The 25,158-nt window shown below is 42.6% G+C and overlaps 1 protein-coding gene across 7 annotated transcripts in view; it reads right to left on the reverse strand.

The window, feature by feature from the left end:
• LOC110528020 (voltage-gated potassium channel subunit beta-2) overlaps positions 1-25,158 on the reverse strand; it is a 146,523-nt gene that overhangs the window by 15,613 nt on the left and 105,752 nt on the right. For all 7 annotated transcript variants that reach the window (XR_005052611.1, XM_036983558.1, XM_036983554.1 and 4 more), the window contains 5 exons: positions 5,665-5,708; positions 5,269-5,306; positions 4,869-4,948; positions 2,247-2,291; positions 139-183 (listed from right to left, as the gene is read on the reverse strand). Coding sequence is in view for 6 of the 7 variants with exons in the window: in XM_036983558.1 (XP_036839453.1) it covers positions 139-183; positions 2,247-2,291; positions 4,869-4,948; positions 5,269-5,306; positions 5,665-5,708 (252 nt within the window). In the remaining variant the exon portion in view is untranslated. The remainder of the gene's footprint in view (positions 1-138; positions 184-2,246; positions 2,292-4,868; positions 4,949-5,268; positions 5,307-5,664; positions 5,709-25,158) is intronic.

Consider the following 25,158-nt stretch of genomic DNA (forward strand, 5'->3'; position numbering starts at 1 on the left):
ATTAGATAGATACTCCATTACTATTCCATTAGATAGATACCCCATTACAGCACCAGTCACTCACAACTCCAGACAAAATACACACAGCAGCATATCTCTCATTAGGACACAAAGACACCAAGAGAAGAGTCAACATACTTTCCGCCCCAGAAGATCTTGGTTGTGATCACCAAACTGGAACGTCTACAAAGAGATGGGGGAGAAAATCCATTACAACTTACATGTGAGACCCTCTGTACACAAGACGTATACAGACAATGAAGCACAAAGAGAGTGTGTTCTAGGTGCTACCGTGTGACGGTATCTAGAGGTGAGGGCTTGCGTGCATTAAGTCTTATATGTCGTGACTGGCAGGATGACTAAGGCGCCTAGTAACACACCCTTTAGGTTCATACACACCACACACACACACAAAGGAGATACAACACTGCCCTGGACCAGTAAACATGACCTGGACCAGGGTCAGACCAGTGACCCTCACACCACTTTACAAGTACAGTACACTCACACAGCTGACGAGGTAAAAGAGTACAGTACACACACACAGCTGACGAGGTGAAAGAGTACAGTACACACACACAGCTGACGAGGTGAAAGAGTACAGTACACACACACAGCTGACGAGGTGAAAGAGTACAGTACCCACACACAGTTGATGAGGTAAGAGTACAGGAGACACATTCATTCCATTATTCAGTAGCTTTGAGGAGGGACATTCCATTAATATTGTATCTCTCTCTCTGCCCGTCTGGATGACTCCCCTAATATTGCATCTCTCTCTCTCTCTGCCTGACTCCATTAATATTGTATCCATCTCTTTCTCTGCACGCCTGGCCGACCCCATTAATATTGTATATCTCTTCCACTCTGCCCGTCTGCCTGACTCCAATAATATTGTATCCCTCTCTCTGCCCGTCTGCCTGACTCCATTAATATTGTATCTCTCTCTCTCTCTCTGCCCGTCTGCCTGACTCCAATAATATTGTATCCCTCTCTCTCTCTCTCTGCCCATCTGCCTGACTCCATTAATATTGTATCTCTCTCTCTCTCTCTCTCTCTCTCTCTGCCCGTCTGCCTGACTCCAATAATATTGTATCCCTCTCTCTCTCTGCACGTCTGCCTGACTCCATTAATATTGTATCAGTCTCTCTCTCTGCACGCCTGCCTGACTCCATTAATATTGTATCTCTCTCTCTCTGCCCGTCTGCCTGACTCCATTAATATTGTATCTCTCTCTCTCTGCCCATCTGCCTGACTCCATTAATATTGTATCTCTCTCTCTCTCTGCCCGTCTGCCTGACTCCAATAATATTGTATCTCTCTCTCTCTGCCCATCTGCCTGACTCCATTAATATTGTATCCGTCTCTCTCTCTGCACGCCTGCCCGACTCCATTAATATTGTATCTCTCTCTCTCTCTCTGCACGCCTGCCCGACTCCATTAATATTGTATCTCTCTCTCTCTCTCTCTCTGCACGCCTGCCCGACTCCATTAATAGTGTCTCTCTCTCTCTCTGCCCATCTGCCTGACTCTATTAATATTGTATCCGTCTCTCTCTCTGCACGCCTGCCCGACTCCATTAATATTGTATCTCTCTCTCTCTCTCTGCCCATCTGGCTGACTCCATTAATAGTGTCTCTCTCTCTCTCTCTGCCCGTCTGCCTGACTCCAATAATATTGTATCCCTCTCTCTCTGCACGCCTGCCTGACTCCATTAATATTGTATCTCTCTCTCTCTGCCTGACTCCATTAATATTGTATCCCTCTCTCTCTCTGCACACCTGCCTGACTCCATTAATATTGTATCTTTCTCTCTCTCTCTGCCCGACTCCATTAATATTGTATCTCTCTCTCTGCCAGTCTGCCTGACTCCAATAATATTGTATCCCTCTCTCTCTCTCTGCACGCCTGCCTGACTCCAATAATATTGTATCCCTCTCTCTCTCTCTGCCCGACTCCATTAATATTGTATCTTTCTCTCTCTCTCTGCCCGACTCCATTAATATTGTATCCCTCTCTCTCTGCCAGTCTGCCTGACTCCATTAATATTGTATCCCTCTCTCTCTGCACGCCTGCCTGACTCCAATAATATTGTATCCCTCTCTCTCTCTCTGCCCGACTCCATTAATATTGTATCTCTCTCTCTCTCTCACCTGCCCGTCTGCTGGTGCACAACACACCACACTGCTCCCTTCTCCTCCAATAAGGTAGAGGAGTTATGAAAACATGTCTAGTTATGAGAGTACCTCCATCCTTTCTTCTTTATGACGTTCCCCAGCACCACCTCAGCCCTGGGGGGAGGGAGAGAGAGAGAGAGAAGGGATATTAGATAATCATAGTCAACCAACAGCATAGTCAACCAACAACTAGACATACCCTGATGCAAAAGAAAACAAACAGAACAGCCATTGAAAAGGAAGACATCAGAAATGTGTGGTGCTAACCCTGAACAACACTTCCAGTGTCTTTATATACTCGTAACAAAGCCCTACTGCAGCGTGTGGAGTTCAACTCAGAGAGATGGCAATGTGAATGGGCTGCCTGGCAGGGTGCAGGCTGGAAGGCCTATGGCTGGTGTGTAATAGGCTCCCTATCAGTCTTTCATTAGCAGCAGTAGGGGTGCTAATTCGGCCCAACGTGGAGCCCATTAGGGCTGGGATAACTCCTGTCACTGGTAGGAAGAGAGCACCTCGCTGCATGGCTAACAAATGACATGTTTTCCTGTAATGTGGCCTTGGTATACTGTACAGCACGCACAAAGGGACTGATCTGCCACCTCTGTCTCTGTGCCCTCTCTGCTTCACTTTCTCTTATGCCTCCCATCTCCCCTCCCCATCAGATGTCTCTCTGCCTGTGTGTGCAGACTGCTGGTTTGAGCAGAGGGAGAGCAGAGGGAGAGAAGGGACATTTCTGACTGATGCCAGATGTTTGCATCTCTTCCCCCCCTGGAGACCAATGTCTTCTTCATGAATAGAGTTCTCCGCTCCCAAGAGAGGATCTGACTCTCCGTCTGTCTGTGTGCGTGCGTGTAGCCTAGCGCTTAAGATCGTTGGGCCAGTAACCGAAAGGTTGCTGGTTCGAATCCCTGAGCAGACTAGGTGAAACATCTGTTAGGTTAAGCAAGGCACTTAACCCTAATTGCTCATGAAAATCGCTTTGAAAAACAGTGTCTGCTAAATGACAAACGTAAATGCGTGACATACTATACAGTACTCAGCTCCTATAAAAAGTGTGTTTTAGAGACAAAGCAGATGGTAGAGTAGATTCCTAATCGAGGTAAAGCCTCTGACTGCTACATTGTATCAACGGTGGTGGTGTCTTTGTCCTCTTTATAGATTTCACACTTCTTTCCATCTCAGATGAATGTTTTCCACTGCGGAATTTCCATCCCCTGCACTTTACATTGACTTTAGACAATCATGTGCATCAGAGCCACGGAGAGTGGACATGGATTTAATTAGCCAGCAATACCAATGTTTGTTGATGGTGAGTGTGAAGGAGTGGGTTGTTAAAGCCATGGAGTTTGTGTTAAACTCACACTACAGTATGTTTGTAAGCATGTGTTGGTCTACGCTGCTAGACAGTGGCATAAACTAGCTGTCAATCGATGTACTGTACCGTGTGCCCCTGGCAATATGCTTCAGTGACTTGTTCATAGTGCCAGGCCACAAATACACAGCACACATGATAAAGCTATCAACAATTCACGCAGTGGCTGTTGTGGAATTGGGAAACATTGAAATAACATTTCTTTGTCTTTTATTTTCTTTCTTTTACACAATATTAACACCTGGGGAAATATGCCCAACACATTGCCACAATGAGAGCCCAGTATTTCCTTGGGGAGCGTTTAGAGAGGAGTTGTAGGCTGTTAATCTGAGGTACTGTTGGAAAAGGATAATCCCTCAGATTATTTCAGTTAATCCTAAATTACAACAAAGATTCATGAATCCAGGAGGGTGTACACAGCTATCAGAAGAGATGTCATGGTTGATAAAGCCCTATAAAGGTTTGTATTGTTCTATGTAGCTCAGTTGGTAGAGCGTGGTTCTTGTAGCGGATAGTGGGTTTGATTTCCGGGACCACCCATACGTAAAAAATGGGCGCATGCATGACTAAGTTGCTTTCGGATAAAATGTTTGCTAAATGTAGTATTGGCAAAATATCAGTGTTTGGGTTCAACTGGTATTCAAGCTATCATGGATAATTGACCCTGACCTTACATCAAAAATACCATTAAAGCTTAGTATAATGAGCGTTATAAATTAGGTGTATCTCCCTCAGGTCTGTAGGTCAAGGCTCGAGAGCCAGTAATCACTCATGTTTATGTAAACAGTTTTGCAGGCTTTACCTGGTCCCCCTGTCCATGGCACGTCATGAATTACATTGCATGACCTTGTACTTGCTAACATGCCTGCCACGTACCTATGTGCGAGGCAGCAGGGGCGCAGACACAGGGTAAGTGTATCCGTGTATTTTTCCTCTGAGCCTCGGGGGCCTCAGATCTAATGAACCAGAGGTTTAATCCAATTGAATGAGATCTCCAAAGATGTGTGATGGCCAGGGAGACTCTCTCCACGTGCTGTAGGCGAAATCATCACAACCACACTGGAGAGACTGGAGACCAGCAACAGCCTCATTGGTACTAGATGTCAGTGTACACCCTTAGACGAGTCCCTACCTAAACACACTCATAATGATCTGTTAGTGTTAAGTCAGCGCTGGTTCAAAGACCCTAAAGTAAATGTTAGCCTATGCTTTGTTTGGCTATGTGGCTGTGTATGGTGTGATACTGGGACTGGGTGGTCAACAATAACTAAGTCATGTCTGGATGAAGATGTGATGTGGACAGTCTGGATGATACTCACTTCCCTGCAGCGTAGACCTCTGCTGTGTCAAACAGATTGATGCCGTTCTCGTAGGCCAGGCACACAAGCTGCTCGGCCATCTATTGGCCGAAGAGGTGGTGTGAGGGAAAGGAAAGAGAGAGGAGGAAGGGGAGGGGGTTGAGACATCACTGAGATCGATTATCAAAACCTATCCGCATGCATGATGCTGTAAGCGCACACGCCAGTGCGTTCATGGTTCATATAATTGTTCATTCATATGGCACATTTTCTAGCTATTCTACATGGCAATGCAGCGTCAGCAGAACTATTCTTCCCGAGCAGCAGTGGGCTCTAGGAGCATGTAGGGAGTTGTGAAACTGGGGAGTGTTGACTGACAGAGAAGTGGAATAACAGCATAACACAATCCATCTGCTCTCACCTCGTCTGTTATCTGTCCACCAAACGTCACCCATGTTCCTGCAGAGAGACGACAAGGAGACTGTGTTAGTAGTCTATCAGATTAGTGATATATAGGGAGAGTGGTGTTGAAGAAGCAGTGTTGCTGATTACCGTAGCTTCTTAATTATAGTTTTGAGAGATGTGGCTTTGGTACAGTTAACCAAAGCAACAGTGTTAGTTAACAGATAGAGAAGGTCTCAGCTGGTATTTCTGGCATATCCTCACTCTCCCACGTCTAGAGAAATGCCTTAGAAAAACGCCTTTGGTGTGAAATAAATTCCCTCTGTGGCTCACTTTGTCTTACTGGTGAAGTCACCTCTAACACATTTGTATCTCCCAGCCCCTCAGCTAGCCCCCAATCCCTTCTCTCACTCACCTAGTCCAAGGCAGGACACCCTCAGGCCAGACTTCCCAAGGTTTCTGTCAAAACACAGAATACATTAGCATTAATATTGTGTTGATAATGGCGCTGTGCTTTTTAGTGCTGTAGGTTTGAGAGCGTCAAGCTTTGTTTCAAGTAGTTCCATGCTTCATGTGAATAAAATGTCTCTGTGTTGGGTATACGGACACTGACTCACTGTGAGAGTCACTGGAAGGTTGTAACTAGGCTTGGGTGGTATCCCAATTTCTGGGATTTATGGAATTACCAGCATACAAGGGGGCGCTAAAATGTTTTTTTAGTTTTTTAAAAAGCCCATTGTGTGTTCATTACCAGAATGTTAACAAAATTACCACAAGTAAAAGTGAATTCTCCTGGACGCTTTAAGTTAACAAACTACAAACTAATTCCAAAGACAGGCAAATCCAGCTCATAAAGTTATAAAAGTATAGCCAGTAGCCATTTTCAATGAGAGTGGACATTTACTATGAGAGAAATTGAGTAAGTGAACAAAGTTGTGATGCATGCTTGTCCGAAGGAAGAGCAGCACATGTCCACCAAGGCCCAGTGTCCGGTCTGGAGCGTGAAGTCATGAGGTCTGCTGGTCGGCTACTGCGTAGCAACCAAAAGTGTCAAAAGCCTGGTCTGTCCTAGAAAGCCCAAGTAAATTACAATCGCCAGAATGGCCAAACATTTTTTTTTTAGACAGCCGTTTTGTGCTCTAAAATGTGTTTATGATGATCAAGTTGGATGCCCACAGTGAATTATTTTAAAGTTGATATCGAGATATTTGAATGACATAGGTGATCCATTCTGACTACTGCATTTCTCGTCAAGACCACGTGCTGACCCAAACCAATCACGGCCGGCAAGCTACGAGGAGGCTCCCGGTTGAGTCTCTCAGGCGGGATGAAAACGACTACATCGACCATGATCCTTAGCTAGATACGGCTACTTTCACCATGATCCCTAGTGATTTTTTTGGTGCCATTCAGTAAAATGCCTCGCTTCATGCGCCATCTGGAGATTTCCATAGGTTACAGGTTACATATGTAAAGTACAGTTACATATGTTACAGTTTTATTCTAAAATTGATTTAAAAAATGTTTGCAAATGTATTAACATTTAAAAACAGAAATAGCTTAATAACATAAGTGTTCAGACCCTTTGATATGAGACCCGAAATTGAACTCAGGTGCATCCTGTTTCCATTGATCATCCTTGAGATGTTTCTACAAGTTGATTGTAGTCCACCTGTGGTACATTCAATTGATTGGACATGATTTGGAAAGGCACACACCTGTCTATATAAGGTCCCACTGTTGACAGTGCATGTCAGAGCAAAAATCAAGCCATGAGGTCAAAGGAATAGTCCATAGAGCTCCGAGACAGGATTGTGTCGATGCACAGATCTGGGGAAGGGTAACAAAACATTTCTGCAGTATTGAAGGTTCCCAAGAACACAGTGGCCTGCATCATTCTTCAATGGAAGAAGTTTAGAACCACCAAGACTCTTCCTAGAGATAGACGCCCGGCCAAACTGAGCAATTGGGGGAGAAGGGCCTTGGTCAGGGAGGTGACCAAGAACCTGATGGTCACTCTGACAGAGCTTCAGAGTTCCTCTGTGGAGATGGGGCAACCTTCCAGAAGGACACAACCATCTCTGCAGCGCTCCACCAATCAGGCGTTTATGGTAGAGTGGCCAGACGGAAGCCACACCTCTGTAAAAGGCACATGGCAGCTCACTTGCAGTTTGTCGAAAGGCACCTATAGGACTCTCAGAGAAACAAGATTCTCTGGTCTAATGAAGATTGAACTCTTTGGCCTGAATGCCAAGCGTCACGTCTGGAGGAAACCTGGCACCATCCCTACGGTGAAACATGGTGGTGGCAGAATCATGCTTTGGGGATGTTTTTCAGTGGCAGGGACTGGGTGACTAGTCAGGATCGAGGGAAATATGAATGGAGCAAACTACAGAGAGATCCTTGATGAAAACCTGCTCCAGAGTATTCAGGACCTCAGACTGGGGCGAAGGTTTACCTTCCAACAGGACAATGACCATAAAGCACACTGCCAAGACAACGCAGGAGTGGCTTCAGGACAAGTCTCTGAATGTCATTGAGTGGCCCAGCCAGAGCCCGGACTAGAACCCGATCGAACATCTTTGGAGAGACCTGAAAATAGCTGTGCAGAGACACTCCCCATCCAACCTCATAGAGGTTGAGAGGATCTGCAGAGAAGAATGGGAGAAAATCCAAATTCAGATGTGCCAAGCATGTAGCGTCATACCCAAGAAGACTCGAGGCTGTAATCGCTGCCAAAGGCGCTTCAACAAAGTACTGAGTAAAGGGTCTGAATACTTATGTAAATGTGATTCAGGTTTTTATTTTTCTGAAAACCTGTTTTTGCCTTGTCATTATGGGGTATTGTGTGTAGATTGTTGAGGGAAAAAACAATTTAATCCATTTTAGAATAAGGCTGTAACATAACAACATTTGGAAAAAGTCAATGGGTCTGAATACTTTCCGAATGCACTGTATATATGGATGATTTATAAAGCCAGTTAAGCTATTGATTAATGACCTAATTAAGTTGGTTTCCTCTCTCAACACTTTTCTTAGACAATAAGGCAAGGGCTGTTTTCCCGTTTCCTCACTCTCATTATGCACATAGCGACATGGTCTAGGACAAGGTGCCAATTCAACAGCTCACTGATGTGTTTCAGAACCACGGACAGCAGGAGAAAACGCATTTGTTATAGAATATTGTAATTTTTATTTGTGTTGCACCATTGTTCTTACATAATAAAACCATAAACAATTTCAGTAGCACATCTTAGACTGATGGGCTGTGCCATCCCCACGGCCTCCACAATGGATCAGTCCACTCAGACAGGAGCCAATCAGACGTGTCTTGTGCACCATGTTTATTATTATTATTTATTTATTTGCTACTGCTCGACTAAAGAAATCTCGATCGACCAACAGCCTATCGACCAAACAACCAACCAGTCGACTAAATGGGGTCAGCCCTAGTATTCAAAAACTTCAAAGCAACCTTATTGACGGTATATGAAAATCATGCCGTGGGTCTTTCCAAATACCCCGGTATACGGTATGTACGGCATACTGCCCAACCCTATTTGTAACACCTATGACAGTATGTTTCTCTCTGTATCCTCTGGATATAGGTGGAGAGGAGCACACAGACGCCCACCAGTATGATCAGGTGCCTGTGCGTGTGCACGTGCACGTGTACGTGTGTGCGTGTGCATCAGTGGATAGAGATGTCACAGGAATGCTGACAGGGGAAGAGGGTCTAAATCTGGCCTCGCATGAACTCCTGTGGAATGTCGCAGTTCACACCAAGACGCCCAGGCCTGCACATCAATCCCCTAGAGCCAATCACAAGCTTCGACTCCAGCTCGACACCACAGTAAATCCCAGTCCCCAGAGAAAACGTGGTACCTCTTAACCAATCAGACAGACTCCACGTAGTACCTCTTAACCAATCAGACAGACTCCACGTGGGACCCCAACCAATCAGACAGACTCCACGTGGGACCTCTTAACCAATCAGACAGACTCCACGTCGTACCTCTTAACCGTTCAGACAGAATCCACCGCTGACAGACATACAGTACACAGCTTTGGTGTTTTCTTTTACCTTTCGGTCTAAGAGGTTACAGGTAAAAGATGGAGAACACACTGGAGAAACCTGCAGGAAGTAAAGGCCTTTTCTAGTGTTATAAAACCACAATGACTGGCTCAGTCTTCAGTGGCTCAAAAGGCATATTTATTTTCTCCATCTTTTTGGGTACGTTACTGTGCATGGCAGGTCGATTATCATTCAAATTTGGCACGTCAACATTATGCAAGCACATGGCCAACATGTTTTGTCATTGCGACGCGGAACAGTGAACCACAGGGGAAGACTTTAGAGGCAACGCTAGGCTACAACCTCGAGAGCTGCACTTGTCACCACATAAATAAATGCAAATAGCCACTTGACTAGATGTACAGGAGTCTTATGGCTTGGAGGTAGAAGCTGTTTAGAAGCCTCTTGGACCTAGACATGGTGCTCCGGTACAGCTTGCCGTGTGGTAGCAGAGAGAACAGTCTATGACAAGGGTGGCTGGAGTCTTCAACAAATTTTAGGGCCTTCCTCTGACAATGCCTGGTATAGAGGTCCTGGATGGCAGGAAGCTTAGCCCCAGTGATGTACTGTGCCGTACGCACTACCCTCTGTAGTGCCTTGCGTTCGGAGGCTGAGCAGTTGCCATACCAGGCGGTGATGCAACCAGTCAGGATGCTCTCGATGGTGATATATTCCTTCCTGAGCTCTCAATACCAAGAACACATTCCCAATATGAGATCCTTAAAGCCAATGGGATATGCTTAAAACACAATGTACCATACCAACTAAAAACTGAGTAAAGAACCTTGAGTTGACTTCTGCTAGAGGTAAGTAAGATATCTGGGATATGAAATTATGTAATATATGGTGTGGGAGAAGGAGTGTGTAGGTGTATGTGGGGGGGGGTCTGGGTCATTTTGTAGGAGTATGATTGTGTGCAAGCAGGTATTATTGAAATATACATTATGGCACTTACTATGTTTATGTATGAGAGTGTGTCCATGGCTGTGTGTTACGTGTGTGTGTGTGTGTGTAGGATTATGAGTGTGTGGGTGTCTTGTGAAGCCATGGTAGGTTTGCTAAATTGCTGTGGTGACTAAGAGCAAAACATTCCCTTCATTTTGCTCTGAAACAGCAAGGGGATCAAAAAAGCCCACTTTCCATGTGGACTGAGCATTGGAATACTGAATATTTCTATTTGTATTTATTATGGATCCCCATTAGCTGCTGCCAAGGGAGCAACTACTCTTTCTGGCATCTGGAAAAATGAAGGCAGTTATACAATTAAAAAAAACATTACAATACATTCATAACAGATCTCACAACACACTGTGTGCCCTCAGGCCCCTACTCCACTAACACATATCTACAACCCAAAATACATATCTACGTGTGTGTATAGTGCGTATGTTATCGTGTGTGTGTATGCATGTGTCTGTGCCTATGTTTGTGTTGCTTCACAGTCCCTGCTGTTCCATAGGGTTTACTTTGATCAGTTCACACAAAAATACAGTGCGAAACAGTGGAAGTGGGGATTGTTTTGTATGGAGGTCAATGAGTGTCAAATTAGGTCAACATAATTCAAACACTACATACGCACAACACACACATGCATACCGACACAATACACAAAACAAACAAACATACACACACTTTTGTGATGGTGCTGCATCAGAAGACCTGGCCTCCACAATTACCTGACCACAACCAAATTGAGATGGTTTGGGATGAGTAGGACCGCAGAGTGAAGGAAAATAAGCCAACAAGTGCTCAGCATATGTGGGAACTCCTTCAAGACTGTTGGAAAAACATTCCTCATGAAGCTGGTTGAGAGAATGCCAAGAGTGTGTAAAGCTGTCATCAAGGCAAAGGGTGGCGACTTTGAAGAATCTCAAATATAAAATGTATTTTGATTTGTTTAACACTTTTTGGTTATTACATCATTCCATGTGTAATTTCATAGTTGTGAAGTCTTCACTATTATTCTACAATTAAGAACATAGTAAAAATTAAGAAAAACCCTGGAATGAGTACTGTAGGTGGGTCCAAACTTGACTGGTACTGTATATTATTTAGTATATGTAAAGACAATATTAAATCCAGCATAAGAAAAAATTGCCTTTTTTGCAACATTTTAGAATCATAGTCGCTCACCTCATGTAGCCTAGCCCATGGGCCTATATGTTATAATAAGGTTTGTATCATAATAAAAGTGGCCAAATAACTTAAAATTAAACATATTAATCCGCTTTACAAGGGGTGTAGAGCCTAACTGGCATACATAAGCAGTGTGTGAGTTTCTAGTTTGGGGAAGATCATTTTCAACATAAAAATATATATATTTTTTAGAGTGCATTACGGCCACACAAAGGGGATGCCACAGTGAAATTCTAGGCATTATCAAGTGCTTGTTAAATTGTGAATGAGAGACTGGTGTGGTGTGTACAGCCTGCGCAAAAAACAAAGCAGAGCTCATGCCTTTCAAGCGACTGTTTTCAAATCATCACTAGTCGCATCATGCAGCCTTAGAAAGTATTACAAATTCAAAACATATAGCCCAATGTTTGCGGAACAACTAAAGCTACATTAATAACTCAAAATTATGCATATAGAAATCCCTATTTCTTGGTTAACCGCTCAACACAGAATGTACACACTCCATCAAATCGTTTGGAGAAAATATCCTTTCTATTTTATTCAGCTTTGTTCAATTGTATTCTTCATATTATCAAATAATGCCACAGAATTCTAAGCAAATTTTGTCTGCTAGCGTAGCCCACAGCCAGATCAGGACAACTCAGAGTATGCTATTCTATTCTTCTGAAATAGAATACATTTTCTTCATCTCATGCTTCTTTAGACCTGTCTAAACTAAATAATGGTTTTATTAAGGTGCAAGCTATATTACATGGATTTATTAGACTTTTCAGTGGCTTGTAGGCTGTGTGTGGAGCCAAGAGATGCTTAACTGTGTTTACAGTTGAAGTCAGAAGTTTACATACACTTAGGTTGGAGTCATTAAAACTCGTTTTTCAACCACTCCACAAATTTGTTGTTAACAAACTATAGTTTTGGCAAGTCGGTTAGGATATCTACTTTGTGCATGACACAAGTAATTTTTCCAACAATTGTTTACAGACAGAATATTTTACTTATAATTCACTGTATCACAATTCCAGTGGGTCAGAGGTTTACATACACTAAGTTGACTGTGCCTTTAAACAGCTTGGAAAATTCCAGAAAATGGTGTCATGGCTTTAGAAGCTTCTGATAGCCTAATTGACATAATTGAGTCAACTGGAGGTGTAGCTGTGGATGTATTTCAAGGCCTACCTTCAAACTCAGTGCCACATTGTGTGACATCATGGGAAAATCAAAAGAAATCAGCCAAAACCTCAGAAAAAGAGTTGTAGACCTCCACAAGTCTGGTTCATCCTTGGGAGCAATTTCCAAATGCTTGAAGGTACCACGTTCAGCTATACAAACAATAGTACAACAGTATAAACACCATGGGACCACGCAGCCGTCATACCGCTCAGGAAGGAGACGTGTTCTGTCTCCTAGAGATGAACGTACTTTGATGCGAAAAGTGCAAATCAAGCCTAGAACAACAGCAAAGGACCTTGTGAAGATGCTGGAGGAAACAGGTACAAAAGTATCTATATGCACAGTAAAACCCATCTTATGTCGTCATAACCTGAAAGGCTGCTCAGCACGGAAGAACCCACTCCAAAACCGCCATAAAAAAGCCAGACTACGGTTTGCAACTGCACATGGGGACAAAGATCGTACTTTTTGGAGAAATGTCTTCTGGTCAGATGAAACACAAATAGAACTGTTTGGCCATAATGACCATCATTATGTTTGGAGGAAAAAGGGTGAAGCTTGCAAGCTGAAGAACACCATCCCAATCGTGAAGCACAGGGGTGGCAGCATCATGCTGTGGGGGTGCTTTGTTGCAGGAGGGACTGGTGTACTTCACAAAATAGATGGCATCATGAGGTAGGAATATTATGTGGATATATTGAAGCAACATCTCAAGACATCAGTCAGGAAGTTAAAGCTTGGTCGCAAATGGGTCTTCCAAATGGACAATGACTCCAAGCATACTTCCAAAGTTGTGGCAAAATGGCTTAAGGACAACAAAGTCAAGGTATTGGAGTGGCCATCACAAAGCCCTGACCTCAATCCTATAAAAATGTGTGGGCAGAACTGAAAAAGCGTGTGCGAGCAAGGAGGCCTACAAACCTGACTCAGTTACACCAGCTCTGTCAGGAGGAATGGGCCAAAATTCACCCAACTTATTGTGGGAAGCTTGTGAAAGGCTACCCAAAACATTTGACCCAAGTTAAACAATTTAAAGGCAATGCTACCAAATACTAATTGAGTGTATGTAAACTTCTGACCCACTGGGAATGTGATGAAAGAAAGAAAAGCTGAAATAAATAATTTTCTCTATTATTCTGACATTTCACATTCTTAAAATAAAGTGGTAATCCTAACTGACCTAAGACAGGGAATTTTTACTAGGATTAAATGTCAGGAATTGTGAAAAACTGAGTTTAAATGTTTTTGGCTAAGGTGTATGTAAACTTCCGACGTCAACTGTATGTTAATTAACGGTCAATTACTGTGAGACCGACAGTTATTTGCTTGACAATCACCGGCTGACAAAATGTTGTGACCGCCACAGCCCTGTGCGTGACATACCGCCAACCTTGAGGAAAACTATCAAGTGCAGGACAGGTGTGTATTTAAGTTAAGTCCTTTTCAAAACAAACAAAAAGTAACAAACCGATCAGACACACAGTCTGGTCTCTGTCCTCGCTCACCTAGGAACGATACTTCCCTTTGTCAGTTCTGTGTAGTGCTGAATATTTTACCAGGCTGGCTGTTGATACTGCATGTTGGCCCTGGGTAGCCTGGTAGCAGTACTGTAGCAGACTGGTCTGATCTGGGGTCAGGTTGCCGCTACGCCTCCCTGGACACGGCCCAGAACAATAAGGTCATCTACGTCTCTTACCCTCTTCAATTATGGACTACACAGGTATACTACACTACAGTCAGCCTCAACACATTATGAGTGGACCCAGTGACCACTTTGACTGTGTGAGAGTTATTTCATTGGCTGTAGATGAGATGCCTCTGGACTGTTTGTACCCCAGTGGCCTCATGGTTCACTAAGCCCCTGATTTCAAAGTGAACGAACAGAGGCGGTCATCTCAGTCTTTATGGGTTTTCTGAGGTTTACGTTTGCTGCCCAAGAGTACATGGCACCTCAATGTTATTAGTGAATTGAGTGCTCACCCATTTTACATGTAGAATCGCGTCAACATTTTCGGCAGTCAGACATCTGGAGCGTGTGGTCCGTAAAACACAGCATGCTTAGCGATTGGCAGACGAACGCTAGATCCACATTTGGTGTGTCTGCTAAATGAAATGGGCGATGTGTGCGAGCCTTTAGAAGTCTATTTCAGGGGTTATTTGCGTAGATCCACTGCACCTGATCAGACTGTCTAGAATTCAGATAGAGCCAGATGGATGACAGCTGTACCGTCCCTGTCCAACTCTTTCCCTATCCTGATATTTGGCCCTGAGGGAGGTGGGAGGCGCTAGCTCTGAGAGATGCAATATGTGTTCACCATGTCAACAAGGTAGGATGGGCTGGATCAGACAGTGTCTGAGCGAAAACAGGTTCTAAGAATACATTATTTACACAAGTATTCAGACCCTTTGCTATGAGACTCGAAACTGAGCTCAGGCGCATCCTGTCTACAGTCGTGGCCAAAAGTTTTGAGAATGACACAAATGTTAATTTTCACAGTCTGCTGCCTCAGTTTGTATGATGGCAATTTGCATATACTCCAGAATGTTATGAAGAGTGATCAGATGAATTGCAATTTGCCATGCAAATTAACCAAATCCCCAAAAACATTTCCACTGCATTTCAGCCCTGCCACAAAAGGACCAGCTGACATCATGTCAGTGACTCTCTCGTTAACACAGGTGTGAGTGTTGACGACGACAAGGCTGGAGATCACTATGTCATGCTGATTGAGTTCGAATAACAGACTGGAAGCTTCAAAAGGAGGGTGGTGCTTGGAATAATTCTTCTTCCTCTGTCAACCACGGTTACCTTCAAGGAAACACGTGCAGTTATCATTGCTTTGCACAAAAAGGGCCTCACAGGCAAGGATATTGCTGCCAGTAAGATTGCAACTAAATCAACCATCTATAACCAGCCTGAGTAGGCCTATAATGCCATTCCTTTTCTGATCAGAGTTTAGAGAAATGAATCAATTTGGAAATGAGCTATTATCAGGCTGGTTAATGCGATGCATGTCTGTTGAATTTGGAAATGAGCTATTATCAGGCTGGTTAATGCGATGCATGTCTGTTGAATTTGGAAATGAGCTATTATCAGGCTGGTTAATGCGATGCATGTCTGTTGAATTTGGAAATGAGCTATTATCAGGCTGGTTAATGCGATGCATGTCTGTTGAATTTGGAAATGAGCTATTATCAGGCTGGTTAATGCGATGCATGTCTGTTGAATTTGGAAATGAGCTATTATCAGGCTGGTTAATGCGCCGCATGTCTGTTGAATTTGGAAATTAGCTATTATAAGGCTGGTTAATGCGATGCATGTCTGTTGAATTTGGAAATGAGCTATTATCAGGCTGGTTAATGCGATGCATGTCTGTTGAATTTGGAAATTAGCTATTATAAGGCTGGTTAATGCAATGCATGTCTGTTGAATTTGGAAATTAGCTATTATCAGGCTGGTTAATGCGATGCATGTCTGTTGAATTTGGAAATGAGCTATTATAAGGCTGGTTAATGCGATGCATGTCTGTTGAATTTGGAAATGAGCTATTATCAGGCTGGTTAATGCGATGCATGTCTGTTGAATTTGGAAATGAGCTATTATCAGGCTGGTTAATGCGATGCATGTCTGTTAAATTTGGAAATGAGCTATTATCAGGCTGGTTGATGCGATGCATGTCTGTTGATTTTTGGAAGAATCCACCCGCAGTCAGCCTCGCCCCACCTACAGTACTCAGCCACGTACTACTGCATTGCGGCCGTTGCAAACCGCATACTTTTTACTAAACGGTACGTGCTAAATAGTTTCCGACGGTGACTACATAGTATGCAGATTAAGTATGTAGTACACTAGTATGGGTATTCGGACACGGCAGCTGTATAGTTTACATACTAAAAAAAGACTGGTGCAGAAAAGCTGACTCACTAGATCACATATCATGACCACACTGCATCATTCAGTGCCATATGACACTATTTACAGTAGTATAGGACAGAACTAAAATATTCACAACACAGATGACTGAGTAAAAAGCAGTTAACCATGCATCTTACATACTGTATACTTTAACCTTTACCGTGCCATTTACAGTCCACTGCTCTGTCATTTTCCTTTTTTTGCAGCAGTGGCAACAATTTAGTAGTAGTGGACCACCACTTCTAAACACTAATACCCTCTAAGTACTTCCCCATGGTATTCTAAGGGCTTGGGATAGTATACCATTCTACACCAATTAAAGTGGAAATGACAACTACTCTGCAGATATGAAACAAATCATTAGAATATCAGTCAAACACATGCCCAGTTTATGCTACAAAACCAACCTTATGAGTGTTTTTAAAAATAGGTTATATTTGACAAAAAATACAATGACGTACAGTAAGGCATTGTTGGCAGAATAGATGGATGCAGTTCAATGCATGATTAATATAATTCACCAAGACATTTCTTGGTAGTCCAACAAATATTGCTATCAGGTTGTAAATCACAGCTGGCCAAGTACATTGTTTGCTGCCTCCATCCATTCGGGATGCACTGTTTCAGTTTCAATGACTCAATATTTTGGACAAAAACGGACAATTGTAACTAGGCAATGAATGTCAATACAATCAAACTAGCAAGGCAATGATCTAAAGTTGTGCTGTTGCTACTGTCTGTAACACACAGTCCAGTTCAAAGACAATGATGGCAGGCCCATGTGGTAAAATTGTTTATTTGCATATAGGTCTACTGTAGCTCTGATTGGCTATGGCACACTGGTCTGCATAGACTCTGGTCCTGGACAAGACAGATGTTTTTATTAGGTTTTATTTACTGCAGTGTCTATTAATTGTCCAAACGTATGGCCGCTTTCCCAGTGATATTATATAATTTTCACAAATGCCTTACTCTACGTCATTCCCAAACATTCTATGAATTTATGCAAATACAAAAATTAACATATCTACTGTAAGTGCTGGCTTGTCAGAAAATGTCAAAAAAATAAAAAAGGCATCATATTCTTCCTGGTGGTTTATATGAACAGATTGTAATAAGATTTCATGTTGCTAAAATGCTGTCAGTTCCACTTTAACACTCATGATGTCATATGGACAGTTCAAAGGCATGTCACACAGAGAAACACAACAGGGATCAACCGTCAACATAACTGACACACAATCTAATTCTGATACTGTGCACTAGTAACAGATCCTCAAAAAGGATCAAAATGATACTGCACACTAGGATCTTGAAAGAAACAAAAGTCTGTAATAATTGACAAATGTAAGTTCCTGTACTGTGGTAACAGCAACCCACAACAGATGGGGTTGCCAGCTCCTATGGTCTCTACACAGTGCAGTCATACAGTCATGACAATGTGGAAAACATGACACAATTATATCTGTTCCATTCATCAGCTTAGACATTGACGAACACACGGATAGGCTACATGCTGCGAAATCACAAGAACCAGGAAGCAAGTCGTCAACATAAACGTCTACAAACACATTTCAAATGGAATAGGCGTGGCGGGTGAAAGACGCGATTAGTTGAAAGGGAAATGAAAGCTAAATGTCTATTCCTGGCAGCACATAGCAGGATGGTTTAATACATCTCTTTCCAGTGTGTTTAAGACAATAACATGCAGAGAAATAGAGAGGAGATGAGAGCAGAGTGCTGCTAATGCAAACACACAGCTCATCTCAGAGCAGCACTGGCTTTAATTAAACTCTTTCAGTCAGGCAAGGAGTAAACAGCTGTCTTCATCTCCCCATTCAGCTAAACACGCTCCCATTAGCACACATCTCTCGCACACACATCCACATAGTGCACTCACTCAGACATCCACACACGCGCACACACACACACACACACACACACACACACACACACACACACACACTATTTGGCAATTCACCCTAACATGCCCCTAGCAAACAGATGTTCTTTCCTTGTCCATTAAAGATAGCCAATTACTCAAAACACTAGGCTATGTATGTAGCCGAGGCTGTAAGAGTTGGAGGCTGCAGTATAAAGTCCTATCTGTGTTTGTACTGGAGTGGAGTGTCTAGCGGCTGCAGTACAGAAGGCGTAAGTGTCCTGCTCGGTGTTCCTCTCTAAAGAGACACATTTCAGGAACCTGTTTTTTTATTTTTTATTTATCTGTTATTTTACCAGGTAAGTTGACTGAAAACACATTCTCATTTACAGCTACGACCTGGGGAATAGTTACAGGGGAGAGGAGGGGGATGAATGAGCCAATTGTAAACTGGGGATTATTAGGTGACCGTGATGGTTTGAGGGCCAGATTGGGAATTTAGCCAGGACACCGGGGTTAACACTCCTACTCTTACGACAAGTGCCATGGGATCTTCAATGACCTCAGAGTCAGGACACCCATTTAACGTTCCATCCGAAAGACAGCATCCTACACAGGGCAGGGTCCTAAAGCCCATGGAGAGCTGGCTCACAAATAGAGAGCCTCTCTGAGTGCAAAATGAAGTTCTTATGACCCGGCTATCATGTTCATAGGGATTAAGAGACTTTTCATTTGACCCGAACACTGCACCTTGCCATCAAAGACCTTTTATTGTAATAACGGCACTATACTGCATTTACACCTCTGCCAAACACTGTATATGCACTGTATTAGGGCTGTCCCCGATTTAAAAAAATCTTGATCGACCGAAAGTTGTCTGTTCTTTCGACCAATCGATTGGTCAACATTTTTAAGCGTGTATTTTTCGAAATATAGACACACCCTACGTGTTTTACTAAAATCAACTATATGCCTTGAGCTTGTCTGATGCTTAAAGCTCACGGTTTGATGAAATAAGACAAATGCCTCAAGATGGCACCAGAGATCTTGATTACCAGAAGAAAAAAACCTGACCCAACTATTCTCCTCCCGCTCCTGCTGGCTTTTGCAGATTCTGCCGTTACTCTCCTGAAGTTGCCGGTAATAGGCTACACAAGGAGTCGGTAAACTTTCTCATGTGGAATACCAATTTATCTTACAATTTTCTATCAATCTGCGTGCCAGTTATGGTTTTCATATGCACATTTTCGTGAAACGGTTTCATTGAATTTATAATGTCTTCATATCTCAAAATCATTTGTCATGTGGTTAATCAAAATTCTATCTAAATGAAAATGATACAAACCTAAAAAGTAACATCCACGGCCAACTATGTAAAACTAGCCTACATAAAGCCAACAAATAAATACACTGCAGCCTGCAGGTAGAAAATATCCTGATAAAAATAAATATCCTATAAATCACATTGGCTCCACATGGCCTGTGGGTCATGCCTGCTCCCTCTCTCTGGTGTGACATCACAGTTCTACGAGCCACCGGCCCTGGCAACTATATCACGCACACCTGTTCACCATCATTATGCACAGCTGGTCATCATTTTCCCCTTGATTACTCACCCTTTATTTAGCCCTCAGTTAACATAAGTCATTAGGTAGTATTGTTTTCTCTCACGTTCAGTACGCGGTTCATGTTTGTTAATCTGTATCGGTTCATGTTTGTTAATCTGTATCGATTCATTATTAGCCTCACCTTCTGCATCCTGACTCCCGGCATATATGTTACATCCTGTCTGCAACAAACTTGAAACATTGTATCAGCTATTAACTTTGTTCTGGCCCGACCGCTAGCGAACTTGCAACATTATATAAAATTTCCCTTGCTAGTGAGCTTGGGACAGACACAGCTGGAGGCTATTTGCGCGAGGGATAAGAAACAGTGCTTGACTCAGGCGGTAGCTCACAGGAGCTGAGTACCGGCACCTCAAATGTTCTACTGCTTGAGCTCTTGTTTCTCTTATAAAATATTAGCTCAAAAGTACTGTGGAGCTTCTGCACCTAATATAAAACAGTACCAGCACCAAAAATGAGTACCGGAACTTATTTCAGTCCAAGTTAAGCACTGATAAGAAGTAATCATGTAGGCCTATTTTATGACGTTTCTATTGGATCAGAGCATGACATTTTTCCCTTTTGTGATGAGTGGTTATCGAAATATTTTTCAAATACATTGAGAAACTATTGTAATTCTCAATGGATGTAAAAACAGACTTAAATTTGCTTGCTGTTTGAGGTGAAGAAAACATTACTTTGAGAAGCTCCACAGGTCATTAGTGGTGGTGCCTTAAGCCAATCATAAATACTATTAAATCCACAAATGGGCACATTTATATGCCTACATTTGTGTGCAGGTCAGGTAGCCTTTTGGCCTACTTCTATGTATAATCAGGCCAGGTAGCCTTTAGGCCTACTTCTATGTATAATCAGGCCAGGTAGCCTTTAGGCCTACTTCTATGTATAATCAGGCCAGGTAGCCTATAGGCCTACTTCTATGCATAATCAGGCCAGGTAGCCTATAGGCCTACTTCTATGCGTGCGTGTCCTTACTAAACATTGACAGGAGTGCTCCAAAAAAAAGACAATGACTAAACTTGTAAATAGAATGAAATAAACCAAAACGTGTTTCTCACAAGTGTAGCATAGGTTGTGCACTCTGCAAACAATGTGTCTATACCGACAATGAGAACAGGAAGACTGGAATAATAATGAGTGCATAAAAATAACTGAGCGTAACCAAAGTAATAGACATTGTAGATTAGAAATGTAAATGTACTACTGGTGATATGTAATGGGAAATTGATATATAGTAACAATCAAAAGCAAACAATGAATGTGCACAAATTGGCGTGGGAGCGCATACTGGAGAGAGGAGTGCATGGTCAATCCGACGTCTGCATTGGCCATGCAGCATTTACTCCTCGGCAGGAGTCAGGGCATTCCTACTTCTTGTGCTTCGTGGAGCAGAGCTGTTGTCAAATAAGTGAGTTTGTGTTAATACAGGATGTACCGCCCCTACCTACCGTCAACCAATCATGTCCATGCGGAGGTATACAGAGCCCTTAACAATGTTCCAAAATTGCATGGCGACGTGGTACAGAACTTGATTTGGCCTCTGCATGCCTCTGGAGGCTCTGCTATTGCATCACACCCTCCATATGGAGCCTCCTTCCACATTTTCAGATCAAGCAGAAATGGGCTATTAGTCGAGGCCTCTGCAATGGATTAGTTCACTGAGATGGGCGCAAATATGTGTACACATAAATACTTGTTAGTGCTCGACTAAAACAATCTTGGGCGACCAAAAGCCTAAAGACCAAACAATTGACCAGTCAACTAACTGGGGTCAGCCCTACACTGTATGAATTTGTCATGGCAGCATCCCTTCCTCTGCATATATACCTGGGAGACACACCAAATATGTGGAAGAAGGTGCTCTGGTCAGATGAAACCAAAATTGAACTTTTTGGCAACAATGCAAAACGTTATGTTTGGCGTAAAAGCAACACAGCTCATCACACTGAACACACCATCCCCACTGTCAAACATGGTGGTGGCAGCATCATGGTTTGGGCCTGCTTTTCTTCAGCAGGGGCAGGGAAGATGGTTAAAATTGATGGGAAGATGGATGGAGCCAAATACAGGACCATTCTGGAAGAAAACCTGATGGAGTCTGCAAAAGACCTGAGACTGGGACGGAGATTTGTCTTCCAACAAGACAATGATCCAAAACATAAAGCAAAATCTACAATGGAATGGTTCAAAAATAAACATATCCAGGTTTTAGAATGGCCAATTCAAAGTCCAGACCTGAATCCAATCGAGAATCTGTGGAAAGAACTGAAAACTGCTGTTCACAAATGCTCTCCATCCAACCTCACTGAGCTCGAGCTGTTTTGCAAGGAGGAATGGGAAAAAATTTCAGTCTCTCGATGTGCAAAACTGATAGAGACATACCCCAAGCGACTTACAGCTGTAATCGCAGCAAAAGGTGGCGCTACAAAGTATTAACTTAAGGGGGCTGAATAATTTTGCACGCCCAATTTTTCAGTTTTTGATTTGTTAAAAAAGTTTGAAATATCCAATAAATGTCGTTCCACTTCATGATTGTGTCCCACTTGTTGTTGATTCTTCACAAAAAAATACAGTTTTATATCTTTATGTTTGAAGCCTGAAATGTGGCAAAAGGTCGCAAAGTTCAAGGGGGCCGAATACTTTCGCAAGGCACTGTATATACTGTATATTCCCGCTGTAAATTGTATATCCTCACTGTAACTCAGTTTTACTCCAGTGTTTTATGTTTTCTGTATTTATATTGCATATCCTGTATGTTGACTTTGTCTGTATTCTGTCTGTACACTGTCTATTGCTGGCAGCATCTATTCACTAAGTCAAATTCTGGGTATGTGTAAATGTGATTGAGAATAAAGTGATTCTGATTAGCCAACACCCAAATCAAAAACACCCAATCATTTTGTAACCCACACTACATATAGGCCAATGTACCCATGCTTGGAACTCTGAGGGGTAAAAACAGCTACAGAACTGAGATTACCTAAATTCAATGACTTGACAACAAAAGACGTTGGATGACTTTGAAATATAGCCTGACACGTCTCAAGCTAAACTCCTAAACAGGAGCATGCATCCATGTTGCAGCTTTCATATGTAAATTACACCCATTTCCTGCAATCGTCTTCTTTGTAAACACTGACCTGTTCAGGTATGGTCTAAAAATGACAAGACTTCAAAGTAGCACAGCCAATGCAGATGGACTGCTGAATCATATACTGTAGATAGGCTAGGCACCAGGCGGTGTTGCTCCATCTCTGCTAGTTAACTCACACCTGAACAACACAGCAGTGTGATTTAAACACCATCTGCTCAGCTCACACACAGACACATCACTCTGCCAGTTAGTTATACTGGGTGCTGTAATCTGGTGTGTCATCCACCCCCAAAATCTGAGGGGGCACAAAGTACGTGAGTACTGCTGGGGGGTGGATTTGGGCGGGCCATCCTGAAGTTGGATCATTTTTCAAACACCTGAAACAGCTTTTTCTTGCAATCTAGTCATAATCATTCTTCTTAATTGCGTCAAAAATATGTATATTTTTCTGCATATCTAACTATGCCTCTTGAGCTGTCTGTATTCTCCTGACTGGTGGTTCTTTTTTCAAATAAACAACATATTCCTCTCTATTGAAAGGAATGTGAGTCTTATTCAGTACATTTAGTTATTGCTTGCCTACCAACCTTGTCAGCAGGCATAAAATCAAGCTTTATTTACAGCACATTTCATACATGGAATGCAATGCGCTTTACAGGAAACAACTAATAAAAAAACTATGAAAATAAAATCTGAAATATTTACTACACAACAAACATAAGATAAAAAAAACAAAAGAATTACAAAACTGAACAACTAAAAAGCACCCTAAGGGAAAGCAAAGCTAAAAATATGTTTTAAGATCTATTTTAAATATCTCCACAGTTTCAGACCCCTCAGTTTTTCTGGCAGGCTATTACAGAGGCTGGGGGCATAATAACTAAAGACTGCCTCTCCATGCCTCTTGGTCCGAGGCTTTGGGAAGGCCTCGGACCAAGAGCCAGAGGACCCGATGGACCTACTGGGTACATAACTTAAAAGCATGTCTGACATGTATTGGGGTGCACAATTGTGGATTGATTTAAAAACCAATAGAATAATCTTAAAATTAATTCTAAAACTCACAGGCAGCCAGTGCAGAGAATTTAAAACTGGTGTGTGCTCTCCGGTGTAAGCAGCACTCTGGTCTGGTCTTGGTCAGGAGCCGTGCTGCAGCAATCTGTATGTTTTGCAGTTGACCAATGGCTTTCTTGGGTAGACCAGACAGGAGATCAATACAGTAGTCAAACCTGCTTGTAATAAAAGCATGGATGAGTCTCACTGTATCAGCCTGAGAGAGAAATGACTGCACCTTGGCAAGGTTCCTCAGGTGGTAAAAAGCTATTTTGGTCACATTTCTAATGTGTGATTCAACATTTAGTTCAAAATCTAAAATAACACCTAGGTTTTTTACCTGGTGTTTTATCTTTATTGCCTGTAAATTCAAATGTGCGCCTAGATTCTCTCTCTGTGCTTTGTCTCCAAACAATAAGTACCTCGGTCTAATCTTGATTTAGCTGGAGGAAGTTTTGAGCCATCCAAGATTTTAAATCACTAATACAGTCTAATCAATTTTCCGTGGAACTAAAATCCGTGTGACACAGAAATAAAAGTTGTGTATCATCTGCGCAGCAGTGAAAATGAATGCTGTGCTTTCTGATAATGCTGCCAATGGGGTAACATATATAAACTGAACAGTACCGGACCTAAATTCTAACCTTGTCGAACGCCACATGTGATATGTATTTTCTCTGAGTTATGATCACCACAGGTGACAAACTCTCGACCGGTTAAATAGGTCCTAAACCAATTCAGAACTGTACTGGAGAGGCCAACCCACCTCTCCAGTCTGTCCAGAAGGACATCATGGTCAACAGCGTCGCATGCAGCACTTAAAACTAAGAGTACAATGACATAGAGCTGTTTGGCATCTGTGTTAGCTCTAATACCATGTCCCACTTTAACTAAGGCTCTGTGCTGTGGTGGGCATGAACACCAGACTGGACCTTTTCAAAAATAAAGTTGCCAC

Source organism: Oncorhynchus mykiss, chromosome 7 (assembly GCF_013265735.2).
Source record: "Oncorhynchus mykiss isolate Arlee chromosome 7, USDA_OmykA_1.1, whole genome shotgun sequence".
NCBI classification, from domain to species: Eukaryota; Metazoa; Chordata; class Actinopteri; order Salmoniformes; family Salmonidae; genus Oncorhynchus; species Oncorhynchus mykiss.